We start from the raw sequence: 26819 nt of genomic DNA on the forward strand, positions 1-26819 counted from the left end.
GAGGGCATGCTAAATGCACTATCCTCCCCCTTTAACCAATGCACACTGCCATTTCCTTCATCCCTCCCCTTTCTCTCTGGCTCTCATTTTTTCTGTTATTCTTGCGCTTCTTTCTTTCCCACTTTTTCCCACTGCTAAGCAAGCTATTTAATAGGCTACTTGCATACACACAGACAGTAAGAGAGGAACACACACAAAAGCTCTAGAGTTGAAACACACACACACACACACACGCATCCAACCTTGGGCTGTTAAGGCGAGTCACGTTTGTGTGAGTGGGTGTAGTTTCAGCGATGCAAACTGGCCCTCCAAGGATCTGACCCTGCATGATTAAATGTTGCCGTGTCAGAGGAAAAGCATTTGATCAATGTTTTATCAGCATGTAATGATCTGCTTCATAAGCGTGGCATCAAGGCGGGCTCAAGTACCATGTAAGCCATCTGTCTAAGACTTGAGGAAGAGACGGACAGTTTCAGGAGGACGGGAAGAAAAGAGGGAGAGCATGAATGATTTAAGAGTTGCATGCAAAGAGCAGATGACGGCATAAATAGAAAGAGGAGGATATGAGCCGGAGCATATGCTGCATATGGATTACTGAGGGGTGGTATTAGGGAAATTGGTACTGAGAGGAGTTATGGCAGAAGAGGAAGAAGACAGGTACAGTAAGAGAGTAAGGCTTCTTACTTAAAACGGCAAAAAAAAAAAAGTTTACTTCATTCAATCAAAGTTTTTTTTTTTTCTCTTGTGAGTGTGTGAGGAACCTACAAGGTTGGTTAGTTGCCTCTACAGAGAGGGCAACAACCAGAAACAGTACGACAGCAAAATGAAAACAGTTTCTCAGCTGTGAATAAGAGATATGAAGAGTGATAAATCACTGAAAAATGCGCACAGCATCTTCCAAAAAACAGAGGTTTTTGGGCTCAGTGCACCACAGAAATGAAACACCAAACCACTGACACGTCGCAGGAGCAGACGTTATCTTTCAGCGAATGTGCCACCTCTTTTTAAAGAATTAATTACCCTTGACAGGAGAGGAAAAATGGACAAATGTAGGTGGGAATCACAGAGGAGAAAGAATGAGTGTTAAATTTGAAGCAGCTAAACAGAAGGAAAAGAAAGGTCAGAGAGGAGAGAATTAACAGGGAGTAACACTGAGAAGGGGATACAGCCATATGATTTCTAGCTAAAATGTACTGAAGAGAAATGGATCAGTCCTCTTCTTATTGTCATTCTGGGATAATGCTATCGATTGTGTGTGAGGCTGATTGAGTGAGTCTGCGTGTGTTTGTGTGAGAAAAACACACTGTCACCTCTCCTTCAACCTCAAACTGATATTTGTCGGCGCCACAGAGATACAGACGCTCGCGCACATGGAGAGACAACACAATATGGACCGTGAGTCAGCAATGCATTTGTGAGCTCGCCATAGATATTGGCAGGATGGGACACTGGCAGGATGCAGAGCTCAGGCCTTGTCCTCGTAGATTGATTGTCAGACCAAGAATAGAAGGAGCAGCAAAAGAAGAATGATTGCACCCCTCATTTTATTTCCCCCACTTAGGTCGCCCCCTGGATGACACCCTGACTTCATCTGGCAAAGAGCGCGGGTGACAGTGAGGGGAGGGTGAGAGAGAGCTGGAAGGTCAGAGAGACTTCAAGCTGGCAACAAAAATGACTGCCTCCCGCCGCTCACTGCCTCCAGGTTAGTGTGTCCCCTTTTCTCTCTGTCTCAAGGTAACTCTCTACAAACCTTTCTGTTTCTTCAAATTTCATTTTAGAGGGAGAGATGATCAGGGCATAAAGGAAAGCAAAGAAAGGAGGAGATGGAGTTAAATGTATCACTATGTAGTATGTGCCTTTTATCCACTGAGCCTGCAGGACATTGCAATCTCTATCCTGTCTCGACTTGGTGCGATCCGGCTATGGCCACCCATAGATCATGGTGTCAGTTGAGTGAGGAAGTTTTGGAGTCTGCTGTGTGAAAACAGACAAGCTTTCCACAACAGCTGGGTCTTGAATAAAAGGTCTTGACCTTTACTCTAAGTATAAAGTCAAGTAGACAAAGCATTAATTACTTTGTCATGCTTTGTTTACATAATCTTTGATTGGAGGTTTTCTGATTTAAGTTATAACATATTAGTTTTTGTGTGGCTGTGTTTGATGAGTTTGGTTTTTTTTGGGAAAAGCACAAAAAATTTAAGTCGCTGCACAACGCACCTCCTAAAAACACAAGTTGTTGTTTTTACATTTTTATTTGTAAAAAGGACTTTAAAAGAACAGACATAAGTTAATTTGTGAATTTCTGAGCTACTGGTCGATTTTTCTTCAACTTTGGAAAAAGCCAGGCAATGATCTCACTTCCTTCGATAAACAAATCACCTCCTGACTCCAGCCCTAAATACAGGCAACTCACTGACACCAGTGTTGAAAGATTTCCAGTAAAAATCCAGCCCTACTTGTCAAAAGGGCTGAACGTACCAGCCTGTGCTCTACCAAATATAATGATTCATCTAAGAAAAAAAGACAATGAATATTAAGCAGATAATGAAAAAAAAAAAAACACCACGATTTGTTTACTTGGTGATCAAAGAAAAGCGAGAAAGAGCCAAAAACACTAATGTGAAAACAAGTAATCCAACATTTTGATCATGATATTTAACCAACACACTGGACAGCTTTGTGTTCGTCTCTCCCTCCTTTTCTCTCTTCCCCCCCGGCTACAAACTGTTGTTTGCTCTGACATCGCATGTCGAGAGCCTGGGTGGTTACAGAGCTTTCCAGCACCATAAAGTCTATCTGATGATAAACCGTGCAGACATTAGCGGGTTTAGTTTGCTGTTGGGGCCTGTCTGAAAGCCACTAATGGAAGCGTGTGCACAAAATCTATTGCTATAGTGCACAAAAACTCCAACCCAACACACACAAGCTTTACTGGCTCAATAAATGGGCTTCCTGGAAATGGGAGAGACAAAGTGGGATAGAGAATGACAGAGAAGCAGGGAGGACTTTCTCTTCATTTATATCTGCATCTACCAATCTTAAATTTAGTTTATTACATAGTTAATCTAATTCCAGGTGACGTTTGTCAAATAGAAGGGAAGTTTCTCAGTCCTTGTCGCCTCATCCTATCATAATCGAACGGTCACTTCCCACAGGAATGGCAATTGAGAACAGGAGAACAGCTCAATGATTTAAGTGCCATTTTAAATCACCACTACTGCCAATAGGAAGTCCATCTGGGGGATTTACATGTAATGTTGATTGGGAGCAGCATCCTGTCTTCATTTTCTTTTATTGTCCCTGCTCTCTCCCAATACCATCTTGATGAATTTAAGCGATCTGCATTTATGAATCTGTTGCCACATAATTCTCCCGCCTGTGACTCACCACTCAGGCTAGCTGCATGTGTGTTTGTGTGTGTGTATACTTGTGCTTTATTGAGTAAATGTGTGTGTGAGAGAGAGAGAACAGAAGGCATTGTGCGCATGTGTGTCTGTAAACTAAATGAATCTAAGCATGTGTGAAAGAAAATATCTGTGATTTGAGTGTGAGCCAGGTGACTGGGGGGAAAGTGGGGGGTTCTCAGCTTGCACCTGAGGCTCTAAACTGCTAATGCTAACACTTGGTAACAACCCAGAGGACCCTGGTGGAGCTCAAGGACAGGGAGGTCAGACAGATGGGCTCCATGCCCGTGCCTGAGTCACCTGTCCTGGGGTAGCAGTGAGCCAGGGGCAGAGGTGGATGAAGTGAGCCCAGAGTATTTTCCAGACAAACAGTAGAGAAGACAAGGCATGACTCCACATTGTCATTGCTTAAGGGCTGTTTCTAAAGTGGGCTTTGGCTGGAAACACACACACACACACACACACACACACACACAGTGGGAGCCAGTGCCACAGTAATGAGAGTAGGAGGACACTCCTCAGGAGAGAGGTGGGCCCTTCAGCCAATTCTCTGCTAGTGATTACACACAGAGAGACAGAGCAGAGCAAAAGGGAGGCGATGAAATGAGCCCACGGGGCCCCTCTGTATGCCTCAGTACAAACTAACCAGGCGTGCCACTCACAAGTACGCTTTACCAAATCGTGTCACAAGCACGCAAACAAAGAACAAGTAAGAACACAAGAGGGCAAGGATGCAAGGGCATAGGAGGGTGACAAGAAATGTGAACCTCACGTTTACATTTAAAGAGGTTTTTTTTTAATGGAAATGAGTGCGAGTCTGTGTGTGGAATAAATACCCTGTAGGACCATATATATATATATATATATATATATATATATATATATATATATATATATATATATATATATATATATATATATATATATATATATATATATATATACATACATATATACATACATACATACATACATACAAAATTATGTATGTGTGTATATATATATACACACACATACATAATATATACACACACACACACATACATACACACACACACACACACACACACAAAGCCTCGGGGAACACTGTATAGATGTGAGATTCCTTTAAATGCATACTACCTCATTAAAGATTATTGTTTTGAATCGCTTTGAAAGTGGGAGAAGAAAACAATTTACGCACCAAATAATAGATGCAGTTCTGAACAGTTCAAGTTAAATGGCTTCTGCTCGCAAAGACTGCGAAGCTCACTATTATACATCAACATAATGACTGCTGTTAAAGGGGCATGCACACACACATATGCCCAAAAGCTACCAGCCAAGCACGATTAACAGACACAGACGACTAAAAGGTTATGACTCAATAGATTTTAGAAACTTCCCATCTGTCATAGCATGGTGAGCTGGCACAGCGGTCGCTCTGCTCTGTCCTGCCACTGTTAGACATAGTGAGGAGCAATATGATGGAGGTCAATATGTTTTCGAAGATAAGCTTGGCTCTGCAGCTTAATTGGACTGCCAAGGATAAAATACAGCCTGCATGTAATATAAGGCCTTTATGTCAGTGGGCCTGTGACAAGGAGAATTTTTGACTTGGTCGGTCAGATCAGGTACAAAATTTCTGATGGTGATTTTTTTTTCAGTTACAGGATGGTGTGTTTGGTGTTGATACAGTTTGTTCTCCAGAAAAACAATGTCAAATAAGACAAGTACTTGCTACCCTAAGTAAGACAATGGCCAGATGGCGCTGTCCTGAAACAGCAAGAATGGCCAGACCCAAGAGGGTGAGCCCCGAGCAAATCCATCATTGAGAAGTCACTGTTCCAGTCTAGCGGCCAGTGAGCGCGCCCCTGGGAGACAGGACAAGTACGGCATTACTGATCCTCCCCCCCCCCCCCCCCAAGGGAAGGCCAAACGAAGCTGGAATGAGTGATGCAACCCAGGGGAGGGTAATCGAGTGCGGAATGACTGATGTCTCCCACCGGTAGGGACGCAATCCAGGAAGGAAAGTCTGGCCTGTGAAGATGCTGAATGAAGCCAAATGAGCGATTCTACTCCAGAAATGAATATGTTTATAATAAAGTTACAAGCAAGTGATGATTGTACAGATACTGTACATGCACAAGGCTGGAGAAAAGTACCACTTCTTTTGTCCTGAGTTGGCAAAAAGAGCAGGGTCAAGCACGGCATACAGAAGATAAATAACTGAGAAGGAGGAGGAAAATTATCAATACCCAAAGCTCTGTTTGCCATTCTCACTTGCACTTCATTTTTTTTACCAGGTCTTGTCCTTGTGCCATCTCTGTTGCTTTCTGAGTTTCTCTCTTCTCGAGACTAGTGATAGAAAGACCAGCAAAACCTGTAGAATGCTGTTGCAGACTTTACCCGCAATCACTCTCTGGCAAAAACACAAAGAAAGATTGATAAACAACCAAATACACACAGTAGAAAAAAGGGAGGAGCACGAAAGAGGGATGGATTTATGGATTAGGGATGGATTAAGTTGAACCACCACATGTTTGTTGGGGCATGATTGGAAACTGGGCTGGTGCATTAGTCTCTCTCACACTCTGTGCACAGTGCTGTCAAATCTCAACAGCTGGTCCCCTCTGCCCTCTGACTGAGAGTGGGTCAATGCTGTGCAACACAAGAGAGACAGCAAAGGAGATCAGCGATCAATAATGATCAACAAGGATACAAAATGACACCAAGTCCACCACACACCAGTAGTCGTTTCCTCTAAGGTGAAATCAATACAGCTGACAAGCGGCTGTAACAGGTTACAGAGTGATACAACTGAGTTTGGTTTTTCATTGAACATCAAGATCACAGTCTGTTCAGCTCTTTCCAAACGAATCTGCGTGGCAGAAACACACTCAGCAGCGTGTGTGATTTTAGCATTTAAATAACTTCACCATGACAAAGTCCATGAATAAGTTTAATTAAGAGGCTTAATTGTTCATCACAGCCATTATAGTGCAAACTCTCATCAATCCTTTGACCACTTGAGGAACTCAAGTCTCCTTTCACCAACAATATATCCTGCCAGGATGATTCTCACACACATAAACCACAAAAAGACAGCATACACACACTGCCTTGTTAGTTTGTAGCATACACACACTGCCTTGTTAGTTTGTTTATGCCTGCACCACTATAAAGACAGAGCTCGCTTCAAACCTGACATTATACCGACAAAAATATAAAGCGCATACACACTCAGGGGCGCACACACACCACAACAGTTGGAATCATTATTTGTTATGGAGAAAAAGTGCCAAAAGTCTTCAAGTCAGTGAGTTGCATATTTTTATATATATATATATATAATATATATATATATATATATATATATATATATATATATATATATATATATATATATATATATATAAAAACGGCATACTGTGGAGGTGACAGAGTCCCCAAAACAACATCAGCTAGAACAAAATGTCTTGACAACCAAATGACTCGTGAATAAAAAGACCAAAAATAAGAGAAATACAGTCACAATCAACCTTTAATATTGTTGAAATAGTCTCAAACCTGAATCCAAAAGCCTCAAGAAAACTCACAATAACATGATAAAAGTTTGGAAAGCTGCATCAAATCATTTAAATAAATCAAATGCACTCTGGGTCAAGTTTCAAACAAATTTCTATCTAATTTAGGGAAAAAAAAAAACAAAAAAAAAAAGGAAAAAACAAACAGAAACTCTCCGTCCTCCTGCCGGCTCTCTTTCTTGGAGTCCACGTACCTTGCAGAGTTTCTGGTAGCGCGGTGAGGAGATGGCCATCCTCTGGAGCCTGTGTAGGAAGACCACCACTTTCTGGAGGGAGGTCCGGACCATGGCCATCATCTTAAGAATGCTACAAGTCTGCAGCAGCCTGCTCCTGGTCCGCATGCTAGCACTGCCCTACCCCGCTCATATTGTTCTCCCTCTCCCTAGCCAGCCGACCAGACCCCAGCCAAGCTGACGTGATGCGCGCACACACGCACATGCACACACAGAAAGAGAAAAAAAAAAAAAAAAAAAAAAACACACACACACACACACACACACACACACACACACACACACACACACACACACACACACACACACACACACTCTCTCTCTCTCGCAAGCGTTCTCAGCTCAGCATGCCCCCATGTTTCGTCACATGTACACACACTACACACAGTGAGCGCAGCCTCAGTTAGCTCTCTCTCTCTTTACACTCTGATACAGCTCTAAGCATGCACACACACACACTCACACATGATGATGCAGGAGAGCAGGACAGGACGAGACACTCACTTTCTCCTCCACGCGGACATTCACACGCGCACCCCGACCGCAGAGCCAGAAGAGAATCAAACAAAAATCACTTGTGACGGCACCCTGCAGAGTCAGAGGAGGGTGACGAAGAAAAAGAAAATGAAGAAGAAGATGAAGGGAAAAAAAATCAACAGGGAGAAAAGAGTGGAAAGTGCTGGCAAGCTGGGAGGAAAGGAGAGAGGAAGGCACGGGTTGCACTGGACGAGAAGAGACGCTGGTCGTACGCGGCTCACTTTTTACTGCCACTGATCCAGAGAGGGGGGAAGAGAGGGAATGAGTAAGAGAGGGAAAGGGAGAGACACACACAGAGCGAGAGAGAGAGAAGGAGAGATACCATAATCCTTTTGGAACAGAGAGAGAGAAAAAGAGGAGAGGAGAAGAAGGAAGAGAGACAGATCAAAAGCAGCAGGATAAGGGACAAAAAAAAAAAAAACAAAACCACAACCTCCGCCGTGCAGGGAAAATGACATTATGCAAGGCAACCAACAGATCAATGAGCGAGAGACAGACACAGACAAAGAGAGATGGTGAATGAGAGAGAGAGAGAGAGAGAGAGAGAGAGAGAGAGAGAGAGAGAGAGAGAGAGAGAGAGAGAGAGAGAGAGAGAGAGAGTGAGCGAAAACTCAGAGCACAAAATGACACACACACACACAATGCCATTACAGAGAAGGAGGAGTTATTTCAGGCATCCAAGGTTCCTGGAAGTAAAAGTCCCGTTTTTCTGCACTGGCAATGTTGTCGTGACAGACAGCTGAGACATTTCCACAGCTTGGATGTGCATGAACCTCTCCTGGTGGAATCACGAGTATTAGACAGTATACTTATCCCTTTTCATTTAGAAACATCACAAGAATCTAATTTATGGTGCGTGTGCCACATTCCTTTGTACTTTCTGTATATTCTGCAGCAGTAAAGCATTTTGGAGACTGTTCTCCCGTAAAACATGAAGCACTTATTTTAACCCAAATCACGATCTTTCCCCTGAACCTAACCAAGTCATTTCTGTGCCTAAAAATAACCAAACCATGACTGTTCCTCAACCATGTGTTTATCATTGTGACCATGAGAACCAAAGTCCAGTACATCTGCCACCATAGGGGCACTACTTCAGGTGACACTCATGGATCGAATCAGATTCAATCACCGTCTTTCTCAGCAAATGGAGTCTGCCATGCTTGTTGTCTCAGACACCTGAGCTATGTCCGTGACAACTGAACAAATTTTCTCAGCAAGGAAAACAGATGCAGTAGAAATCTCCAGAAAACTCGGAGATTGTTTTGTTTTGTTTTTTTTCCCTTTTCTTCCCAGTCAGTGGTGCCCTGGTGGCTTCAGGGTAAATTTAGAGGCTATAACATAAAACTGCAGTATCTTTCAATCATCCCAGAGGCTCACGTGTTTCTATGTTAAGAAACAGAGGATACGATTACAAAGGAATTTAGAGTGGGAAAAAATATTTCTAACACCAGCAGCTCCACTTACTTTGCAACTCCATAAGTGTGTATGTGTGTGGGAGAGAGCGAGAGCATGTGTGCTTATTGTTATGTATTGTTTAAGTGATTCAAATGCAACTTTCCAGAGTTTAACTTAGAAGAACAGAGGGAGGCCTTGGTGGAAGAAGATGATAAAAGAAATGTGGGAAGACAGTAGAGCAGGAGGGAGATGGTAGGAGGGCAAGGTCAAGAGAAGATAAAAGGCTTTTAAGCATCTTTTAGCTGTTTTCCACACTGATAAATCTGTTGGAGGCGTAGAGATTCACCGCAGAGATGACATCAAGAGAGAGAGAGGGTAGGAGAAGAATTGGAGAGTCAGGTTAAAGCAGATATAGGTGCACGATCAGCAGAGATTATCATAAAACAGCCGCTCAGCTCCTGCAGAGCCACTGACCACACAGTTTTACACGCAGGTGGGTATTTTAAACCTGTTCACGTTTTCTACGACTCTTTCTGTTGGACTTTTATTTGAAGTGCTGCTGGAAAAAAAAAACACCCTCTTTCTCCCAACCCAAAGACAAGAGGCATTTATTTGAAGTGAGGATGAAAACCTCTGTATCACCCAAGAGCAGTGCGCCTCACGCCGACGGTTCCCCCGTAACTATGACTCATACATTTAAAATGAGCTCAAACTGGCACATATACACAAATGGTGTATTCAGTGTAGCACTAGGGGATGCATTACAGCACTCGGTCCCTGCGTGTAGTGTCAGTTTATACAACTGAAGGGAGACTCCAAGGCAGAGAGGAGAAATGAATACAAATAAATTCCTTTAAACCAACATGCAGCTTACCTCCACAGCCAGCTAGAATAATCATCACTTACCGGCAGGCTCGTGCACACACACACACACGCACACACACACACACAGACACACACATCAATTGAGAGAGGGGATCATGATAAGCTTACTGAAGAGCTCTGTTTAGACAAGGTTTAACTGGCTACGGCGTACATTTCAAGTCATTCCACAGAGTATTGACTGCTTCACAGGGAATTACAAGGCAGACTGAGTGTTGTGTTGGCTCAGTGTTAAAGGCACTGACAGTACCGGATGTCAGCTAAAAAGGTTGTAGGAGGCATGTATGCCTCTGCTGCTCACATTGCTACGGTCAACACTCTCAAATTCACACACATCTACAGCCCACAGCCGAACACCTACTACAGGCAGGCTTGATAAAAGCAGCTCTTCAAGCTGTGGGCACCTTTGCACTTTTCTGGTGGAGGCCATTATTGCTTTAGCCTTCACCATGTGTGCATGAGTGTGGTGTGACTTATAAACCATAATCCACATACCAGCTCCACTATAAGTTATATTTCATATTCCATGGGATTACAGAAAAACGTAAATCCTCTATTTATGTGAATAACATGATGGATGAATGATTAATAACAAATATGTTGTTGATTAACCTACTTTCTACACTTGAGCATCGTCCATCAGTCTCAATTCCAACTGAGACTGAACTAACTCAGATCCACTGGTATGTTGGTGTTTCAGTGTTTTCTTGATATATTAGCCTTTGACTGATTTCAACTTCACCACATTTACCACATAAAGGATCTTTCAGATGACTTTGACAGACTTTTTAGGAATAAAGTCCAACAGTATACAGTATATTATGTCCTTTAAAATTCTGAAAGGTCTTATAATGATGGATTATATTTGATACAATAAATGAACAACGTGATAATAATATCCATTTCTTCCCAATTATCAGAGTTATATTAGACACAAACCCAGTCAGGCCTAAAAATGAGCTGCGGAAGTCTCTAAACCTCACCTTCACACCAAGTTAATGAATTCTCTGAAATCTTTCACTGTCATTTTTATGCCTCTGTCCGTTCATCCTTCCCATTCTCATGAGGGAGATCACTTTGAAGAAATTTCCCCAAATGTGACACAAAAATTCAGTTTGACTCAAAGATGCATTGATTACAATGTAGTGCTCATAGGTCAAAGGTCACCTCACAAAACTCAGCCATCAGTCAAGAATTCATATGCTAATTAGGACACAGTTTAACACAAATGTCTAATGGGATGAAATTAAGTGATGACATTTTATATCAAAAAGGTGAAAGGTCAACTTCACTGTGACATCATAATATTCTGCAAAAACACTTCCTTCAGAGTCTCAACTACATGGATTATTTGAGTCTGAACTGACATACAACAAAATATGAGGTGGTAATTCTAGTTCTCTTTAACCTTGGCCTGTTTTCAAATAATTGGACATTGAAAATGCGAGTGATGGCACCATTTTATTCAAGACGAGGAAAACATCAGTGTTACTCTTGAACTGAAACTTTCAGTTCTAAAGGATGTATGACGCTGCAGCAAATTCTCTCAAGGACAAGGAGTTTATCTGAAGAGCAACAGGAAGCTTGAATACGCACACAAACACCAAATCATTGCTCGTTCCTATCATTTTGTAAATGAAAGCCCATCCATGTACAATCCAAAAAAGACTGACAGGGTCAGTACTTTATTTAAGAAATACCTTTCAACTTAAATAAGATGTTAAAAGAGAAAGATTAGTGGCTGTTTCATCTGCTGAAAGAGTGAGGTGAAGTGATTTTGGGATTAAAATGTTACATAAAGCATAAGATGATATGTGTCAACAGATCCCTGAGGGAAGGTCTGGGTAAATGACAGCTAGTGAGACACACAAAATCGCACTCACACACACTGAATTCCTAAGCAGCACAGGACAAGACGATCAATGAGCCGCACTCGATGCATACAAGCACTCACGCCCTCTGTATGCCCTCCCATTCATACACCTTTAACCAGCAGCGTACAAATGGATGCACCCACACACACCCCAGTGGGTGCTTCAGTTTTATTGGTGAAGGATGCATTAATGAAGGATGACACTAAGATAATAGACTACCACCTGTGCACAGATTCATAGTTTCTATTTAAAGCCCTACCTCCAGTTGTTGCCTCAGCTCCTTCGCATGGGCGGAGTCCTGTGACAGGTCTTCCCTCTGGGAGGCGTCGGCCAGAACGTTGACTGTAGTCTCCGCCTCCTGGAGCCATTTGAGGAAAGACTCCAGCTCCCTGAGAGACATCTGCAGACCCTTCAGTTCACTGTCCAGCTGGGCATAACGGTCACTTGCCCTGCCAATCAATATTAATGAATCAAATATGAGACACATGATTTATAGATATGCAACCACTGTAGCAGTCATGACATGATTAAATACCGGCTGCAACTTGCAAATGAGCAGACAGACAGGCAAACGGGTGTTGTGCGCACCTATTGTTGATGCTGTTCCAAGCAGCATTGGTTTTATCTGTGACCTCTTTGATTCTCCTGGTGTCGTCGGTAGAGTACTCCCGCAAAAGATGACTGGACAGCTCGTTGAAGGCTGCAACTGTACCTTGGCCTCGGCCCAGGTCTTGGAGGAACACCTGTAAAGTAATCAGCACGGTGACATTAGGGACGTCATGACAGTGAAAATGTGACAGATATGATTCAAACATTAGGGGTCACTGTGAGTCACTCTTGGCATTATTGCAGTTGTTAATTTGCTTGCACTATTTTCTATAATTTTTCATTGCTTGGCATCTTCTTCTAGTAAGACAAATTGCAATGCAAGGATATTAATGACATATTCTCAAAACTTGGCATTAAAAACACAAAATAACTGTTATTCTACTGCTTAGCCATCTGACATTGTTTGTCCAACCTCTACTTAATCAAGCAAGGTTACATAACACTCAACTGTTACTCTTTAGGCCATATTATTATTTTAATTTAGCATTAGCAAATAAATCATCCATATATAAGCCTGAGGCACATATTCTGCCAACAAAAAGGTACACTTCACATTTTTAAATGGACAATTACTCATGATTACAAGACCACACAAACCAGGGGTAGATTGCTGTGTTACCACCATGCTGGATTCTGTTGAACTCAGTTGCCCTCTAGTGTTTGGTTTCTGTAATGCGTCAGACACATTCCTGAGGCAGACTGCGCTTCTAGATACTCTCAGCCAAGTCATCATCTCAAATTAAAATGATGGATGATGTGGGTGTACGAATGTTATTAAGGTTCAAAGTGAAACTGCAGAGAGTTGATTTATTCATTTCCACCTTGTACATACTTATACATCTGTATAAAGGAGCCCTAATACTTTGTGAAGTACAGTTTGATTTGGTCTAAGATTTTTTTCTCTCTATTAGGAAAGTGATTAGACAAACTCCCCTGAGTAAATTTCTAGTCAACTGTAATGACAAAGATACAGAATCACAGTAAATAACCTCAGGAAGGACAGGCATCACACACCCTGAGGGCATGGAGAGAAAGTTTAGCAGTGAAACTTTTCCCTAACCTTGTTGTCAGCAAGCTGTTTAGTCAGGGGATCTCTGGACTGCTGAAGAAGGTTGTGGAAACGTCCTTCGTTGTGCCCAATGAGGGCCTTCACCTCCTTCCTCTGCTCCTCCCACTGGTTGCTGTGGCCAGTCATGTTATCCAGCTGCTGGAGCCGTGCCTCAACACCATGCTGAGTGCTGTCCCACTGGCTCCGTACCTTCTCCACTAGAGAAAAGGACAGATGGGCAAAGAGAAAGTGACACTGTTAAACTGATTTGGCAGTGGAAAAAAATGCAGCATTACAAGCATCAATGGAATTGCTGATAAAACATTAATTCCGAGTAGATTTCTAAAAAAAAAAAAAAAACATTCTTGCTTTTGTCTTTGGAGTAGCTAATCTTTTTGAAACTGTTCAGTCACTGTTAATTGTTTCTTTGCTCTGCACATACGTTTCTCAGTAATAGATGTGCGAACGTCCAGATTAGAGGTCTTGTTTTTGATGTTCTGTGCCAGGGTGAAAATGTCCTCAAGCTGGGGGTGACGCTGCTCCAAGTCACTCTTTGTCACCTGCCAGGACGAGGCGCACGTAAAAAATACACAAACACAAGCACAAAGTGTAAAAACACATTCCATAGAAAAATGTTAATCTCACAAACGACTCCATGATTTCCCTCTATTCCTCCTTTCCTCTCGTCACTTCTCACCTGAAGACGTCCCATGGTGGTCCTGATCTCCTCCGTGTCCCCCACAGTGACAATATTAGACTTCAGCATCTGCGTGATGAGGAGAAGCCAATCTGCCAGTTCGGTGGCTGTCTCGTTGAGGTCGGTGGGCGCCACAGTGTCTGGTGTGTGTGGGGTTTGGTGGTGGGGGTCCTCGCTCACCAGGCTGGCCATCTGCACCGCTGAGGGGACCGCAGACACTGAAGCAAGGGTGGAAAAAGGCGGGGAACTCAAGGCAAGTAATGTTGACATATAGAGCTTCTTTAAAAGGAAATGATCCAATGAACATTAAAGATGTTAGAGTGAAAGAGGAGTGCTGCCAAATGGCTCTCAGAGGATAGTGGCATCACACTAAATCATGATGAATGAGGCATCAGGGTTTGTTTTAGTGGTACACAACCAGGACTTTGCTACACACCTCTTATTTATTATTTCATCAAGCATTTACACGCTTCAGATTTAGACAAGCCAATAAAGAATTTCGAACTGGCCACCTGAGTACGTATAACCTCTAATAAAAGTATATGTTAATATGTTTGTCATATCCTGTTAATGATCCATTGGACTCAAAAATCTAATTTTTTCCGTCTTATTAAGGCTTATTGCTTCATTTAGACTGTGTTGAGTCTTTTTCTCCTAATGCCCCTAATGTATTATAAAGACAGAGTTAGTGACACAGAAATGAAAGAAATCATGAATTTAAATAAGTGAATTTCTGGACATATTTACCAAGCTGCTGGTGCTGGACGACATGTTGGTGTTGTGTCCATGGAGAGACGGGTGGCTGAAGGGATTCCCTCAGTCGACCATCCAGGGCTTTCCAATCAGCTGCCAACTGCTCTACTTTACTCTATAAACATGAAGGCACATACATATAATTAATGATTTGGTACAAAATGTTAGCAACAGGAAGCAGAGAGTTTCCAGATTTGAATAAAGCAGCCAATTAATCCTTAATAAATTATAGAAAACTGGGTTACCCAAAGCAGGTTAGTGGCATTTTAACAGTGCAATAAGGTATAATTATATTCTACAATTAGAACTCGTTCTCCATTAAATTATATCACTATGGAAACTGGGACCTTTTCCTGAGGCAGCAGCTGCTGTCGTCTCTGTAGCTCTATAGAATGAGCCAGCAGTTCCTCCAGGTCCTTTTTCCTGTCTTTCATGGAGGCCTCCAGAGCCTGTCATGGGTAAGAGCTCATTTTAGACACAACATTTCTGTGTATGGTATCTTTCAGTGAGGTTAGGTGTGTTAGAGTACAGAAGATCTACCTGTGCTTGCCCAGGATTTAGGCCTCTAGTCACGATTGTCTGATGTGTGACGACAACCCAGTCGGTGAGTCTGTCCATCCTGTCCTGGAATTGGGCATGACTTTGCAGGTTGGCCTCCACCTCCCCCACCTTGTCCAACAACTCATGGGTCACCTGCAGGGTAAATGGGGAGTGGAGAATGATTATAGGAAGTGGGGAGGAGGAGAAAGTGAAGAGGATGGTAGGTCATGGTAAAAGTTGGAATATGAACTGTTCTGAACGATGAAATGACCTTGCTCCAACTGAGGTTGATGGCTCTCAGTTTGCCGACGTGTTGGTCTCGACACTGAGGGCTCACACTGGGACTGGCCAGGATCTGAGGAGCGTGTTTGTTCAGCCAACCAAGACGTTCATTCTGTGCATCCATTTCCTCAGCAAGGGCCTGCAAGAAAACATGCACTGACCCTTAATTTCAAAAAGGATGACTGATTTCTTGAAAATGACACCTGTGCAGGTTCAGCAGTAGAAAAGTGTTTCATTCATCCATCTCCATGGGGAGAAAAGTTTTGCTCAAAGAGGAATGATAAAATTGCATTGTTAAAAACAAGAGATGTGAGAGTTAAGTAAAGGAAACATCAACACAGTTGAGCTGACCATAAAAATAGCTGAATCTGCCAGCTCCAGAGGAGGAATAGAAATCTCAGCACTCCCATGAATCACACTAACTTTAGCATGTTTTTGGGCCTCGCTGTACCTTGAGTTCTTTGAGGTTTTTGTCAGTGGCGGTGACAGGTAGGGAGCTGACAGCGTTCTCCGCCTGCTCCAGCCATACAGTCAGCTCCTCGCGTCTTCTCACCAGGTCTGACAGAGCCGGGTCGCCACCAGCCAGCCTGCACACACACACACACACACACACACACACAGTATATATTCCATGCTCAGATAAGGATCTCCATTTCCTGCAGGTTGCAGGTCTAATCCTAAAATTTACATTTAGATTACTGTTATAGACTGATTGACCACACTGATAATGTTAACCTGCCAAACACTGATAAAGAAACAAAGTCTGACAGTGATTTTGTGCTGTAAAACCAAGCTGTTGTATAATCACACAGCAAAGATATGCATTACATTTTACTTGGCCTCAGATTCCAAATTTGACTATATCTCCTTTATGTTTTCAATCCATGCAGTCTCATTTACATGCCACAGCATCCTGCATGTGGAAGCACTACCTGCGCTGTCGGTCCAGGACCTGGCGGTTGACAGCTCTCCAACGCTGACCCAGAGTATCTAGCTTTTCTTCAAGAAGTGGTCCATCAAGAGACGAAAGCTGCCCAATTATCTGCTCCCCAGTGTGGGTCAGTACGGCCAGGACAGGTTGGTGACTGACAAGGCCTTCTTCCAGCTCCTAAAATATGTGTAAAGGAATGAAAGAGTATGATGGACAGAGAAAGAGAGGAAAAAAAGGTGGAATTGGGGATCAATCAAAGAACATAAGCCAATAAGCCAATTGACTCAGGGGTAAATCCCCTGCTCAAGTCGATCTCTCCAGGCAAATCTCTGACTGACAGGCATGATTTGTGGCAAATCAAGATTTAAGCTGCCAAATGTCCACTTCCACCAAAAGAGATTTCCAGGACAGACCCATAAAGTAGAGGTGAGTGATTGTAACGTCCACCAAAGGGTGAGTCAGCTAATTGATCACTCAGTTCCAATCCACTTGATCCCCAGTCACATTCTCAGCGACTGTGAAAACATGTAAGAGAGCGAGGCAGACGGACCGTAGCTCGAGCTCTGCAAATCACACTGATAAAAGGTGTTAATGGTGGCGGTGCTGTCAGCGATAATGCTGCGGCTTCAGAGAATTGAATTCCCCTTGGAAATGAAAGTGCCGCTTTAGTAATCAAACAAAGCAAAATTAGAGGCCTCTTCTCATCTCACTCTTCAGTTCACTTCTCTCCATTTCTTGCTCTGCATAATGAACAGTTAGATGTGCAGTGTGTTTGTTTATCATGTACAGTATAGAACCAATTTTTTCCCTTTGGGGAACAAAATGCAATTATCTCCTCTAACATTTCCAACCATCCAGCTACTAATATCTCAAACATATTACTGTGGCATCCTGGGAAAGTAATAATCTTGCTTTTCAGCTTATGAACATATAGAATATTGTAACTATATCTGACTAATTACTAGTTTTTCCAGAGGAATGCGGTGTGCCTTGAGTACTTTCTATACTGTAAAAAATTATCTACAAACTATCTGCATATTGTCTACTTCATTAAACTTGCAGATGTCTCTGCAGTGATGTGAAAAAAAAAGAAAAAAAAGTGATGTGAAATACCCCAGTATGCCTGTGAAATCTGGCAGTCACACACACACGAACAAAAAGTCTATTAAGACCTCCACATGCTCCATCACCCTCCACTGACCTCTTGGTGTTGTCGTGCAGAGTCCAGGTTCAGCTGTCCATCAGGGCCAACACTCTCAGACAGTAGCGCCTCGGTGTCAGTCAGCCACTGACTCAGGTCATTCATGTCACAGTGGAACTGCCCCCACTCCTCTATAGCACGGTCAAAACTCCTACAGCAGAATAAGGCAACACACACACACACACACACACACACACACACACACACACACACACACACACACACACAGAGCTATTAAACTTAATGAATGGGTGAAAAAAAAAAAAAAAGAAATTAAGGAATTCTGGTCTTTATGGATAAAATTGTTTATCCACTGGGGAATTCCACGGATTCTGATAAGGAAAAATAGAATAGATTACCTCTATTAGACACTAGAAAAAGTCATAACAATCAGGAACCCCTGACAACACTGGAAAGTTCACAGTGACATGACTGAATAAATCAGCAAAGACCAAGAGGCTGATTACTTAAAACGCCTAATACAAAAATAGATCTTTTATCATACTGATGGTCTGCATGACGGCTATTTCCTCCTACAGCATCTCTTGGAGCAGAGCAAATCTGATAAGAGAGAAGGTGAGGAAATGAGTCCTGGATGAGTTAATTTACAAAATACACTCCATTCTTTGGTTTTTAATAATGATACCTGGGGGTTATTGCAATTACAAACAGACAGAGTGCGTCAGCATTTGTGTACAATTTTCAAAATCAGCTCCCTAGTTTATTCTTGCATGTGCACACACTGTATTCAGCAAATGTAGACTGTTTATGCCTGAGGAAAAGTGGTGAAGGGAGTCAAGGTCAGCCAGTGTGTGTGAGTGAATGAGTGAGTGAATATGTGAATAGGCATGAGATTGTTTATGCCCAAGGAATTGTTTTGATGGTATTCAAGGTCAATGTGCGTGTGTGTTTCTGTGTTAGTTTAAGTGTGTGTAGGGAGCTTGACTGTGTGCCCTGGTCTATCTCTTTATCTGGTCCTGCTGTCTCCTGAGTAGCAGACAGCTGGCATTTAATGCCCCCGCAGCTTCGACCAAACATCCTGACACACACATTCACATCTGAAAACCAGCAGCTTGCTCACTTATTTCCCCCGTCACAACATTTTGTTCAAGTTGGATTCAAAACCTTACTTTTAACCGATGAATGTATGGACACTGTAATCTGGTTGTGTGAGGGGTTGGTGCACATACCCCTTGCGGTGGTTGTACATGCGGTTAAGGCGGTCCCACTCAGCGTTGAGCTGCGTCAGGGCGTCTCCGATCTGAGTCACCTCAGCAGGTGAAGCATCCCGAATGGCATCAGGCTGGCGCTCATGGATCCCTGCAACCTGCTCACCCAGATGCTCCAGATTCACTTTGATATTCTGGGAAAAGCAAAATGACAAAAAGTTCATGCTACAGTCATGCTAACAAAATCATATCACTTTAATTGTGACAGCTGCTTCTGTGAGAGAGACTGACTTAAATACTGTGCTGATCACTTTTTTAAAAAAAAGAACAGGTTTGGTCTTTTTCTTATGCAACTTTGTGAAAGTGTCTGTATAAAAAGCAAATAAACTACAATATCACAGATCATTTTTTGTGACATGCTTACAATAATAAATTTTTGACATAGCAGTTTGTGTATATGAGAGACGACCCACCCTCAGTGTGTCCTCCTGACTAGAGAAGTCTTCGTACAGCCCCCCACTGAGCTCAGACGAGTTCAGAAGCAACTCATTGTCAGCCATGGCGAGGAGCACTTTGTTGATATCCAACAGGTAGTCGGAGGGACTCAGTGAAGTCCTGCTACTACGCTCCACTGCAGACATCTCCTACACCACAGAGGGAGCAGGGGAAAAATTATACATTATATAAACACCTCTTGTGCCACGAAAGGTGTAACTGACTCTGCCATTAATCCAATCAAGCACCAACAGTGAAGGACACAACTCAGTGATTAAAGGGACTTCCTGTTCGTGTGTATGTGTGTGTGTGTGTGTGTGTGTGTGTGTGTGTGCGCGTGTGTAAATCCCTCACCTCGGCTGAAAACTCTGTTATCTGCTCTGTGAAGGTGTGAGAAGACGACGACTCCACAGAGACATCCACCTGCCTGATTCGTAACACCCTCAGCTCCTAAAGCAGACACATGCATAAACACAAGTTAACCTGCTCACAGAGGGAAAACACAATAGGACAGAGAGCCTTGTTTGCCTCAGTAAAAAAAAAAAAAAAAAAATCCCTATGAGCCCTTCTTATGAAGACACAGTTTATTTTTTTATGCATCTCACCCTGTGAGCAGAATACTGGCTCTGCAGCCGGAGCAGCAGAAGTCTCAGCTCCTCCCTCTGGCCCTCGTCTGAAGTTTGGTGCAGCAGCTCTTCTCCTCTTCTCAGCAGGTCTTCCACGCTGGCTTTCTCCTCATCCATCTGGTGCAGAGAGAGAGGGTGAAAGGTCAAAGCAATTCAAAAATTACTTGGAGACAGATTATTTTTTAATGATATAAATTCAATACATCTTCAGTGGATCTTAAATTCATCCATCTATATTCTATTCAATGGGCATGAAAAACAGAACTTACACACCCGAAACTGACATTAGCTGTTAGTTGCTCCTTTGTTAAACAACCTACAAGTTGCTCAGAGTGGAGACGCTGTCGACACTTCTCAGGAAAATACTGTTTAAAACACAACAATGGCTTCCCAACTGGCACGTTGACCTTGCTTTGGATTGGTCAAATTTGTTCAGCCTGTGTGTTTAACGTCATAAACCTTGATAAGAAAGACTGAATTCCAGACTTGTTGGGCCTTGAAATGCCCAATCAAAGCTGGTCTTATCAGGTAACAGCTTTATATAGCCTGTAGCCTGGCATATTCTTTATTGAAAATCTCATAAAACGTCAGGTTTAGAGAGACAGACACAGAATAATAAGCAACCTGGAGCAACTTTCTGTGTGTTTTCAAATTCCTCTGGAAAATTGCTAGAGATGGCAAACCTTAACAGAAACTTTTGACCACACAAACAGAGTGTCTATTCTACTACCCACAATACTACAGTATTTAGAGCTCCATTCCTTCATTTAATTACTATTTCACTGCTTATTCATCTCACAATATTGCCACTGTTATCAATCCATCATTACTATTGTTTCTTTGAAAGTTTTAAAAACTAAATAAAAATGCTATGAAGGGGAAACTGAAAGGTGACCTTGTGTACCTTGTCATCATCCAGGATATTTACTGGGTCCTGTTGTTGTTGCTGCTGCAGAGCCCTCAGTCTGTCCTGGAGCTCTGCCTGAAGGTCCTTCACCTCACTGGGGACCGGAGCCTCAGCAGGACGAGCCTGACTCCGACTCTCCACTCGGATCTCCTGGCTGTGAATGACCTGATGAGAAAGAGCAAAAACACACCTCAGGCAACGCAGTCAGAGCCATCAGAGCCGGTGAGATAAATGTAATTATCTGACTGCATGCTCAAAGAGGTATAATTTGTGATACGACAGTGACTCCACACAGAGCTGTGCAGTATTTTATCTAAAAACTCTGGGTAGCTATTTCAATCTAGTCTGGATTAAATTAATTAGGTTGCATTTATCAAAAGTATTTCTGGAGTGAACTGGTTTTGCTGAAAGAAATTATTTATTTGTTTAATTGAATCTTGTGCTAATGTGAGATTCTTGTACCTGCTGATGTGCCTGCTGGTTCATCTCAACACTTCCTGACTCCAGGCTGGTCATCATCTGAATGCAAAAAGACAAGGAACATAAATACTGGTTGAACAGACTCCTCTCTATTTGACAGTTAAACCTTATGTGTGCACACTGGGACTTAAGTCCACACCAAGATAAATGTTAGTTTGCAGGAACAGTTTGTGCTTTTGTACCTTGGCGGTTTTGATGTGCTGGGAGACTTTGTCAAAGTTGCAGTTGAGCTCGGCCAGTTTGGGCTCCACCACATCTCGGCAGGCAGGCCCCCTGCTGGTCATCAGGATGACGGCCTGGTCCCTCACGCTGTCCACGCGCAGACTGATGTCCTCCAGCTCCTCCAGCATGCTCTGAGGACACACCACAGAGTGGCCGGTCATCTTTTTATCGGTTTATGCTATCAGTCAATCTCTCTCTGACTGGATGGCAGAGTAGCCTTGAGTCAGACCAGAGAGCTATACACAGTATGCACTGATCAAGGTTAGCAGGCCCAGGGAGCAACTGATATTTAGTGGTGTCCTTCCGTTGTCATGGTGAAAGTAAGGGAAGGGTTAAGAATTTCTTACAACTGGATTATTTGACACTCTCATATAAGGCTCGGCTTCTGCTCTTTTCTCATTTAGCAACCTTCTTTCCCAAAACCTCTCTCCTGAAACATGGTGACATTGGGCAATTATTATTAAAAACTAAACAAAAATGTCCTATTAGTGTCCAAATATGTGTGCTTCTTCAAGATTTCCATCTTAACTAAGCACAATACATTTCTGCTGCAACAGAGGACAATACAAAATAGGATATTTAGAAATGATTGATCAAGACCTCACTAATCTTTTCATGTGAAAACGCATTAAAGTCTCTCTGTCCCAGAAGCTAACAGGTGAAGTATTCCTTGATGGATTGTCGCAGAATGCATTTCCTTGCCCGAGGCAATGATTTCCATAAAGCAATTCTGAACTACTATTTGATACTTCTAAGCTTGTCATGGTATTACATATTTTTCAGACTTTACAGCCAGTGAAAAATAATAACTTTGAAAATGACGACAGGCAAAAATCGACTGGTAACTACCCTTTATACACCGTATCCACAGTTCAGGGTCATTCTCCTTTTCTCCTCACTGATGCTTTCTCTCTCACACTGTGCTTCCACTCTCTCTCCCATTACCTTCACCACCTTTTCCCTCTCTGCTGGGGCGAGCCGCTCAGCCTCATCCAGGTGGATCTGGGTCTGATAGAGCCAGGTGCTGATGTGAGCCAAGTTCTCATCAAAAATTTCCACCTCATTCTGGTGACTCTGCACAAATACAAAGAAAAACAAAGGCTTGGTGTTTTGAAGGACACAAAGAAAACTCTTGTCAATGTTTCAAAATCCTCCCATGTTTTACACATTTTCTACTTAATCTACAACAAAGACATTTACTCATTATGAGAGTTTTCCATAACCTTTACTTGACTTGCTGCAGCACCTAACTACAGGAAGAAACATCTCTTAGTCTCTTTGTTGAAATGGTAAATACATTTTTGTTGAGGAGCTGATTTGCATGCCTTTGTTTTGTTCTTGATTTGAATTTTATTTCCCTGCCTCACTACTGCAATCTCTTGACTTATGCAGCAAACTGAGGAAATGTTATATTTAGGGTGTAAATCTTTCACAGAAGTAACCTTGTTATGATGTTTTTTAAGTCTTTCCAAGGGTTAGAATAACAATTTTTAAATTGAATGAACTTTTCAGAATGTGAAAACTTACCCTGTGTGCTTAAATGACAATTTAATATGATAAATGCAGGAATAACTGCTTACAATTTATCTTAATCCATTAAATTAAAGCTAAAAGGCACAGCTAAAACCAAAGTACATTTATTCACTCAAGAGATGCCTTTGCTCACTTGCTCATGCCTATAAAAACTTCAAGCAGATGGTAGAATCTACTTACTCCGAGAAAACAGAATGAGGAACACAGCAAATCTTCATTTATCAAGCCTTAATGTACAAAATACTTGCTCTCACCAGCACAGCGCTAAGCCAGTCCTCAGTCCAGGTGCGGACGCGGCCCCAGGATTCATTGAGGCCAAAGAGTTTGTCCTCCAGCTGAGCCTCACTGCCCTCCACCAGAGTCTGCAGCCCAGCACTGGTCTCCATCAGGCTAGACAGCTCCACCTTACGACGCTCTGACTCCTTCAGCAGGCCCTGGTGGAGTGACACACACACATACAGTACAGTAGATCAAACAGCTTCATGTTTCAATTCTTTACGGCCACATCAACTAGCTGTCATTAGAATTTATCACACATGCTGTAGTGTGCACAAAATTAAGGTAAAAATTACACATAACATAAAACAAAATAAAATGTAACTCCATATGAATTTATAAACATTTAAAAAACCTCCCACATGCTTTCATGCACTGTAGCACCTTTGATGATTTCGTGTGACTCATTTAAAAATCAAACAGTTTCAATTTTAATACTGTTGCTGAGTCTCTGGCTTCAGTGTGTGGGATCATATAAAATGTTAAGTCTTTTTCACAGGGTCAGAGAGAGGGGTAGTAATGGTTTAAATCACAACAGTTCCCATTGTGCTGCCAATTCACTTAATTTCCGGTTTTGACAGAAGCGCTGGTGTTCTCACTAACTTCAAACATTCCCTCTGCTCCATCTACTGGCCTGAGACAGAAGCACTTTTTTTGCTCCTGCTGGAGAGATAACATGAAAGGTTTAGGACAGCTGCTCACGTTAGCCCATGCAATCTCAGCATCGATGTCTGCTGGCATGTCTCCACAGCTGTTCTTCTGCTGGAGCTGAGCCTCATTCGTGGTCAGCCACTCCTGCAGGGTAGCGCTCTCCTTCTGGAACCTTTGAGACAGAGACAACGCTTTTTCCAGGTCCTGCTTCCCCTCTGTTACCTGTAAGGAGAATGAAAACAAGATAATGTGAATATCACTTATGATCTAACATGAGCTGCAGTTTGTGGAACAAGGAGAAGTCCTCTGATTTGAATTATTCCCAAAAAAAAATATATATATATATATATTACCTGAGCTCCCAGGTCATTGTAGAGCAGTTTGAGAGCAGTAAGCTGTTCGTCCATGGCCTTGGGGTTCTCAGTCTGCTGCTTCTGCACAATCTGGCGACCTGTCTTTATCACCGTCTCCACCTCAAGCTTCACCTCGCTCAGCAATTTGTATAATTTCTATACAGCAAAAAGAAGGGAAATGGGTGTGGGTGAGATGTACTGTGTGTTTATGTCTGCATAAATAGGTTGATAGGTATGGTTATGTTTCTTGTAATTACTTTAAACTGTGCTGAGCATTCACATTGTGCACAGGCTACAATGATCAGCTACAAATAAACCATTTAAAAAGACTGTGTAAAAGAGAGATTGACAGAGGTCTGGTTCTCACCATACAACCGCTGAGGTGCGACTGAATTTTTTCCGGTTCCACATCTTTGACATCTAGAATGTGCAGCTCAGCCTTGGCACCCTCCAGGACCCTCTTACAGTCCAACATGCGCTGCTCAAAGTTAGCAGGTTTCTGGAATAGCTGGTACTTTGTGGATATCTCTCTCAGCTTTCTCTGCAGGGAGCAAAGGGAGGGTTAACAAAGTTATACAACTGTTTCACAACCTGGATGACAAATGGCTCCAACAATTCTGGTGCCAACAATTTTCCCTACATGTACACTTTCTAATGAGAAGCTTCCAGGAAGAGTAAATAAAAGTTAGGCAGTAAAAAGGCACATTCCTTATTTATAATTCAAATGTGAGGTCAATGGGAGTGTTGCATTATTAATGTCATGATAATGAATTGGCAGCATCAGTAAGAAAAAAAAAAGTCAGACATCAGTTTCTGTAGTTTGTGATGTTCTCCAGTAGGAGTCAGTGTTACCTGAAGCTGATCCAGCATGGTCCCACCACGAGCTGCCTTCCCATCAGTCGCCTGTGGAGGCAGGTTGGCCACGTTCCTCCTTCTCATCTCCTCCACTGTCACCTCGTGTGCTGCGATCTCTGCCCCAATGGTCTGAAGGACAAGTGGAAATGAAGACATGCAGCAGAAGTTTTCTGAGTTTTTACATACATGTATGTACTACTATTATGCATTGAAATTTCAGAAGACAAATATTTTCATGGTTCCTCAATTATGACCAATTTAACAACAAATTATATAAATCTTATTTAGACTGCCGACTGCTGCTATATACTATTATTTTACAACTATTTATTTGGCTCTAAGCTGGATTGAATCTTCAGACAGGTCAGGTGAAGTGAGATCCACCAGACTTGGGTGCCTCCCCAAGTGTCACATCTTGTTTGGTGACTTCTCTGGGTGTGAATGTGTCTGCAGTTGTGCGTGTTCCCCGTACCTGTGCCTCCTGTGGGAGCTGGAAGGCGTCTATGCGATCAGTGAGGTAGGAGGTGAGTGTGTGGTCCAGCTGGCTCAGAGACTCCTGCAGCGACTGGAGTGCCTGTTCGTTCTCCTTCAGTGTCTGCAGCTGCTGCTCGAGGCTGATCTGCCGGTTCACCGCCTGGCGAGGACACACACAGCAAGTGATGAGTTTGAAGTTTTCAGTTATTCTGATATCCTACGTAGGCGCTGACAAGGAAAATACACTTTGCTGATATTGGGACTGAATTTAATGGCTGTTGTATCCTATTATTAACCATCATACACAAGAGTGTAAACATCTCATTCCCAGCTTGTTTCTGTTATTTTAGATGCAAGGATCCTATTGCTAATTATAATAGAACATATGAAGGAGGATGCCAGAAAAATACCATGTACCAAGTGCACAATAATAAAATAAACTCTTAAGTTTAAGAAGTGTAGGAAGTGTTTGGTATTATTATACATACAAATCTCAGTATGAGACAGTTCAGCCCTGAGAGACATGACACAGTGGCACAAATGATATATTCAAATACAAAGCAAAACAGTGAAAAGAAAATATATAAATGTAACACACAAAGCCAAGGTCCTAACCTGGTGGTTGAGTTGCTCGTAACGAGAATTAAAGGCCTCTAGTTTTTCGCTAATGAGTTCATCCAATATGCCCCCGTCAATCAGAGTCTGACCCAGCTCTCTGATTTGCGTGCGGTTGTCCCCGGGATGGCGAAGCACACTTTCCAAAGACTGGTGGTAAATGGAGAGATGGAGAAGAAGGTAAATATCTGCACAACAAATTTGAAAA

The 26819-nt window shown here is 42.5% G+C and overlaps 1 protein-coding gene across 7 annotated transcripts in view; it reads right to left on the reverse strand.

Annotated features, from left to right (window-relative positions):
• Window positions 1-26819, reverse strand: part of utrn (utrophin) — a 169508-nt gene that overhangs the window by 99469 nt on the left and 43220 nt on the right. For 5 of the 7 annotated variants that reach the window (XM_071479337.1, XM_071479338.1, XM_071479339.1 and 2 more), the window contains 27 exons: window positions 26612-26761; window positions 25995-26156; window positions 25520-25651; window positions 25035-25208; window positions 24668-24823; window positions 24366-24536; window positions 23642-23821; window positions 22800-22928; window positions 21815-21985; window positions 21615-21671; window positions 21150-21317; window positions 20225-20362; window positions 19974-20069; window positions 19598-19768; window positions 19146-19318; window positions 17956-18106; window positions 16756-16931; window positions 16275-16410; window positions 15813-15962; window positions 15542-15694; window positions 15349-15450; window positions 14996-15116; window positions 14249-14466; window positions 13994-14111; window positions 13564-13769; window positions 12483-12637; window positions 12154-12343 (listed from right to left, as the gene is read on the reverse strand). In XM_071479337.1, coding sequence (XP_071335438.1) covers window positions 12154-12343; window positions 12483-12637; window positions 13564-13769; window positions 13994-14111; window positions 14249-14466; window positions 14996-15116; window positions 15349-15450; window positions 15542-15694; window positions 15813-15962; window positions 16275-16410; window positions 16756-16931; window positions 17956-18106; window positions 19146-19318; window positions 19598-19768; window positions 19974-20069; window positions 20225-20362; window positions 21150-21317; window positions 21615-21671; window positions 21815-21985; window positions 22800-22928; window positions 23642-23821; window positions 24366-24536; window positions 24668-24823; window positions 25035-25208; window positions 25520-25651; window positions 25995-26156; window positions 26612-26761 — 4104 coding nt within the window. Of the gene's footprint in view, window positions 1-7164; window positions 7327-12153; window positions 12344-12482; window positions 12638-13563; window positions 13770-13993; window positions 14112-14248; window positions 14467-14995; window positions 15117-15348; window positions 15451-15541; window positions 15695-15812; window positions 15963-16274; window positions 16411-16755; window positions 16932-17955; window positions 18107-19145; window positions 19319-19597; window positions 19769-19973; window positions 20070-20224; window positions 20363-20518; window positions 20550-21149; window positions 21318-21614; window positions 21672-21814; window positions 21986-22799; window positions 22929-23641; window positions 23822-24365; window positions 24537-24667; window positions 24824-25034; window positions 25209-25519; window positions 25652-25994; window positions 26157-26611; window positions 26762-26819 lie in introns of those variants that run through there. The other 2 variants (XM_071479341.1, XM_071479342.1) reach the window with 2 other exon arrangements.

Source organism: Trachinotus anak, unplaced genomic scaffold (assembly GCF_046630095.1).
Source record: "Trachinotus anak isolate AG129_WGS33_773 ecotype Australia unplaced genomic scaffold, CSIRO_AGI_Tana_v1 ptg000005l, whole genome shotgun sequence".
NCBI lineage: Eukaryota > Metazoa > Chordata > Actinopteri > Carangiformes > Carangidae > Trachinotus > Trachinotus anak.